This window comes from Natrix helvetica (genome assembly GCF_964273705.1).
Source record: "Natrix helvetica genome assembly, chromosome: 4".
In the NCBI taxonomy this organism is placed as follows: Eukaryota; Metazoa; Chordata; class Lepidosauria; order Squamata; family Natricidae; genus Natrix; species Natrix helvetica.
The window spans coordinates 124,512,518-124,518,517 of NC_138550.1; the positions used below are offsets into that span (position 1 = coordinate 124,512,518).

The 6,000-nt window shown below is 38.2% G+C and overlaps 1 protein-coding gene across 3 annotated transcripts in view; it reads right to left on the reverse strand.

Moving 5' to 3' along the window:
- Positions 1-5,699, reverse strand: part of LOC309390999 (desmocollin-2-like) — a 30,448-nt gene extending 24,749 nt beyond the window's left edge. Inside the window, exons 1-2 of one of the 3 annotated variants that reach the window (XM_081951000.1) lie at positions 5,431-5,695; positions 4,859-5,062 (exon numbers count right to left, since the gene is read on the reverse strand). In XM_081951000.1, coding sequence (XP_081807126.1) covers positions 4,859-4,936 — 78 coding nt within the window. In that variant the 5' untranslated portion in view covers positions 4,937-5,062; positions 5,431-5,695. Of the gene's footprint in view, positions 1-4,858 lie in introns of all 3 variants that reach the window. The other 2 variants (XM_081950999.1, XM_081951001.1) reach the window with 2 other exon arrangements.
- Positions 5,700-6,000: the final 301 nt, after the last annotated feature.

A 6,000-nucleotide genomic window follows, 5' to 3' on the forward strand; every position in this document is an offset into this window, starting at 1 on the left:
GGTCCCTGAAGCCTCCGGGGGGAGGCTTTTTTCGCCCTCCCCAGGCTCCTATAAAGTCTCTGGAGCCTGGGGAGGGTGAAAAAAGGATACAAGAAATGGGGTGGTCGCGCCTGTAGTGCGGACATGCTCACGCATTGCATTATGGGTGCGGCACGCCTGCGCACGACCTCCCTGCGCTCCCCCCACTTATGGCACACGAGCCAAAAAAGGTTCGCCATCGCTGGTCTAAGGTGTCAAATTCCCATTGTCACGGTGGCATCACGTGACATATCGGGACTTTTTCCCCCTTCACTAAAGTGGGCAGGGGTGGGGCCAGCACATGTTGCATCCAATCCGCGGGCTGCAAGTTTGACACCCCTGCTATAAGGGATTGTTCTAAAAAAAACAGAGGAGACCAAAAACAGTGACATACAAGTTTAAACTGAGGCAATATAATCATGAGCTCAAATGGAATCTTTGGCACATATGAAGTACTTTTAGGCTTCTCTGTATAGGATTGTAGAGATGCAGCCCGAACATGTCTATCAAGACAGTAGCAAGCATTTTGTTGGGTAAGCAGTTGCAGTACAAGGTCATGATGAGTTGAGATATCCTATACACTTAGGTTAAACCAGTATTTTTGCTATAGTCACTCACAAAGACCACCAAGGATATGGGTTTGGCAAAATAGAAAACACAGATAATGAGCACCACCATCAGGAAACAAGGATTTCAATTCTGTATTCTTTATGCAGCCACTTATTCTACGGAAGAGTAGCAAGGTACAATATTCATGCTATTTTAGGTACTATTAAAAGACTGAACCAGCACATTTATAAAACATACTCAAATGCAGTGAGCTATGGTTTTAATATTCTCACAGATTTTAATAGCCTATTATATATTAAAACAAACTAAAATGTTAAACATTTGTATGTTATTTTCTATTCCTACAGAAGAAGGGTTTTTTTTTTCCTTCAACATTTATTAATCACTCAATGCTAAGGAGGGATTCAGGAGATACAGCTCTAACTAAAGGCAAATCCTTCAATCCAGTTGTGTTATAATAAAATTATAAAGGCTGGGAAAGGGAGAAGTGCAAATTGCATGTAAACCACTGAATGGAATGGAAAAAAAGGACTAAAACCATGGTTTTTGTTCCTAAAAGCTTCTTGAGCAGATGATTCTTCCGTTCTACTTAAATATATCCATAAATGGGGGCACATTATATTTCTGATTAACTGGTCCTATTCTCCTTATCGTAGGAAGGTGTTTTTTTTTTAATATTCAAGAGGAATGACTTTATGTAAGTTAAATTCATTATTCCTGGTCCTAAACTCTGGAATGACAGAGAATGACTTTTGACCCTTTCTGTATAACATCCCTTCTGATATTTGAGAATGATGTTCTATCTCTCCTCAGTTCAAAACTAAACATGTCAACTCCTTTAATCTTCTTTCACATAGCTTTAGTTTCCCATTTTTTGTTATCTTTTTGTCCTTCTCTAAACCCATTTGTTTGTTTATCTAAATCCTTCTTAAAAGGTTATGTCCAGAAATGATATTGTACTTGAGATGGGCTATGCTCCCTGCTTTGGAAACTCTTTAAGGAAGAATCTCTTTTGAGTCCAGTTTCTTTATGAAACCATCCATGCAATTTTGTTTGGAAGAACAGGGGAAAGTTTGCCTTTATCTTGCTTTGGTTTGGATGCTGCTGCTATTGCTACTTTTGGGTCTCCCATCAAGCATAAACAAGGTCCAATTTTGCTTAGCTTTTCAACATTATCAGAAGACATATCAAATTTATTGCTGCAAACACGAATGTCAGCAAATCAGTTACAAGTAGTGTTTAATATAAACACATTTCTCATTAATTTGAACAAAGAGGTTTCACTAACATTCTTGGAATGTTGCCAAGTATTGAATTTTAAATATAAGAGCACACTACGATTTCATTAAATACTATTAACTCAAATTAACTTTGCTTATAATATAAATTATCAGTAGCAAAAAATATTAAAGAGCTACAAAAAGAAAGCACCTTAAAAAGAAAAAAAAACTATTTTATTAACTTGAAAGGGGAATGAATGAATGATTTATTTATTTGTTTATTAAAGTTTTATCCTGTCACAGCTGTGAGATTAGCTGGGTTAAGAGACAATCCAGCATGGAAATCATCCAACTGACTTCTGTGTCTAAGAAAGGACTGGAACTCCACAGTCTCTATCTAGAATAACTAGATACACATAAAAGAGATGCATATAGTTAAATGCAATAATCAGTGTTTTAATACAAAATTATTCATTGTTTTTATTTCATTAAATAATCATAAATGTTCATTAAAATCAGTTATCTATGAAGTTAGAATAAGCAACGGCATGATTACTTATGTCATAAGAATAATACAAAGAATTTCACATTTATATTTAAGTTTAAGAATAAACATAGTTCGACCATTCTAATTAGGAATGTACTATATAAACTAAAATTTATATTCTATTAATATTTTCTAATTAATTTTCTGATAATTTTCAACCACTCATTTTATCACCATTTTCATTACCTGGTTGAAGAAAGGTAATGTTGGAGAAAGGGTTATATAGCATAAATGCAAATATCATAATTACCTGTTACTCATAATAAATTTAAAGTATATGATCTAGGAATACAACTATAACAGAATTGTGCAGTAAAATGTACACTTAAACATTATTCTTAGCAAGAAGTAGGCAGCAACCTTGCTCATATGTACTATCAGATTGGAAAGTACACCAATCAGTAAAAAGATTTAGTAAAATAATTATTACATTCATGTTTTATTATAAATTAAAATGGGTCTCTTTGAACAATGAATTATTTATGGATTTACAGCAGCATCCAACTCAAAGTATGAGATGGTATACAGCAAATCAAGCAATATTTCCTGCCCCAAAATCCACAAATTTAAAAAGTGTGCCTATATGAATACAAAAGGGAGATAATAATTAAACAACTAAAGAAACACCACTCAATCCCTCAACCCAACTGGACAAAGAAGCCAGGCCAGCTTTTTAAAGGCCCTGTTATATATCGATGAGGGAATCACTCCAGAATATGGGACAGCCAACTAATTGAACTGTCAAACTATGCTTATTCTCAAAACTTAAACATAGATATGAAATTCTGGAGTTTATTCTTACAACATAAGCAACCACACCTAGTTTAGGTGAGTTAATTATATTTTTAAGTTCTGCTTCTTATTCAAAATACATATAAGTAAAATGTACTAATCATTTCTCAAAATTCATTACTATTTGAGCTCATTATGATTGCAATAAATTATTTCTTGAATTTATCAATATCAATTAATATTTTTTTTCAATTCTATGTGTTTGTCTTTGTGTGTGTGTGTGTGTGTGTTATACATCCAGGGAAATCAGTACACATATTCCCATTCAAAGGAGTAGTACTGTAAAATGATTAAATATTTCAATTTCACTAAACTGTGTATACACTGCCTCTTTTTGAAATTAAAGCAGGATATATTCTCATTAAAAGAGCAGGATATATTCTCATTAAAAAAGCAGGATATATTCTCATTAAAAAATACACTGCAGAAGTTGGCTAATCCCTTGCTTACTTTCCTTTTTGTCAATAATATAAACATTGTAGTTCATAAACTGAATTTATACACGTGCTTCTGTATTTTGTTAAATAACTACCTAGAATTATCATTCATGACAAATAAATGCAATGATTTTCAATATTAAATTCATTTCTAAATATGGAGTACCTAAACATTATAACGATCTTGCTGTCTTCTCTCCAGAGACAGAATATTTCCTTGGGTTTCAACAGAGAAGTATGCAAGCAAATTAATCATCTTATTGGTATCAACAGGTAAATAGTTGCTTTCAAGTAGGAAACCAGAAACATTATTTCATGAGAATTCCAGACAAATTAAAGAAACAAACTGTCTTCAAAAGGTAAGCGCTGGTCTTTCAAAATTATATCCATCCTAAAAGAGCATGAAATATACAATATTTGGTTCTAGCTTCTCTTTATCTGCATTATTTCTTCCCCCATGACTCAGAAGCTGCTTAAAATACAACTTTTTAAAGATCTCCTACTCGCCTACCCCCTCCTCAACCTCTGCATCAGGTTAAGGAAGAGAGGGACAGATTTTTATTTATCATCTTTTGTTCGGGAAGGGAGGAGTGTAAAGTAGCCTTGAACTGCCACCTTATTTTAAAAGCAAATTCAACGCCTGGTATAGTTTGATCCTCACTTCTAATGAAAATCCGATGCCCTTCTTTAAAACCAGCCAAACTGTGCTATTTAATGGGCAAGGCGAAATACGGCACCTTCCACCCAACCCTCTTCCTTTTTTGCCTTTCTTCACAATTTCATTTATCCGATTGTTATGTCCTCGACATACGACCGGGCAGCCGGCAACAGCTTCTACACCGATTTCCCCCCCCCCTCCCACTTTCCCTCATTTTTCCGAAGCGCACGCGCGGGCAAAAAAGAGAAAAGAAGTGAAAGAAAAGGCTTTTCTTTTCACTTCTTTAAAGTTTTGCCTTCAACTGTGTAAGATATTTTCTTTTTTTTTAAAAAAAAGGGAACGAACTAAAGAAAGCAAATCAACATCCCCCCCCCCCCCCCCCGTGCATGCCAGGCGTAAACATTGATCACTCCAAAGGAGCCGCTCCTCCAAGCAAACAATTCCACACCGGCGCAATGCAATTTAGTCTTTGCCACGCGAGTGGAAATCTCTCAAGGTCCCGCGTGGGCCAGCCACGGCTTCGTGGCTTTTGGCCTGCCACTCCCGCGACCTTCCTGCCTCTACTAACTCCGGAAGGCGACCCCTTACCCCTTCTTCCCAGGAGAGTCCTACTCACCAGGAGGCTGAGGAGGAGCTGGAAGCAAGCGGCTCCAACCGAGCCCCCTCCGTGCCGTGTTCTTGACGGCGGGACCATATCCGGAGGCTGGCGGTTTGGCGGGAATTGCGGCCACTGGGCTAAGCACCGAAGTCCTGACGACTTGGACCAGGTGAGTCTGAGGTTTCCCCGCCCGGCTCACCGGCTGCAGCTCCAAGGGCGGAACTAATGGAGAGAAGGTGGAGACGGCGACGACTTTGCTTTCTCTGCCTTTCTTGGTTCGCTCAGGCTCCAGCTGGCGGCTCCTCCCGCCCGCAATAGGATTTCGCTCCTAACCAGGGTGGGGCCAACGGAGGGAGGAAGGTTAGTACTAGCAACGGCACCTTTGAGATAGCTTAATTGGTTTCCCTCGCTCTTTCTTTCTATTTGACCAGGGAAATGAGCCCCAGCCCCGCCCGGCTTTGGGAAGGTAGGAAAAGAGCTGGAATTTACATGCCCGACCCGGCTGTTTTGTCCCTGACTGTATAAGCACAGGAATGTGTGAGATCGGGGTAGGCGAACCAGAAAGGCGGCTCCTCCTTCAACTTCGTTACCTCTGAGTAATTGCCTTCGCCTTCGGGTGGCTTTACTCTCTTTAGACAAGTCTGCTTGCAGCCGTATAACTTCGAAACGACACCCTCCAAACTCTCGTCACGAATGGACTTTCCTCCCTGAAAAAGGAAGTTGCCAGGAGTGAATATATTAGTTCCTGAATCCCATTTGGCTCAGGGGCATCATTAACCTCGTACGTTTCTTTTTCAAGTAGCAAGTTCAATGATTTTAATTTCTCTTTTACCTGTGTCGTCCGGCAACTCAAGGTTTGTTTCACGAATGGTCGTCATTTCTTTTTCCTGGGCAACTATCAGTTTAAATATACGTTATTCTTGCAGAACTTGTTTATCAATAGAATTTGGAGTTTTACAGAATAAACCATCTCCTCCCAGAACAAGGTCTTTAAAGGAAATTCTTTAATATACACAATGGGGTCAGTGTCTTGACTGACACATGGTGCCTGAGAAACTATTAAGAACAGTTTAGCATTTGAAATTGTGGCAGAATAAACATTTACCTGTTTGAGATGCAAAGTTAAACACACATTGTCAGACCTTCAAATTATTTCAGAC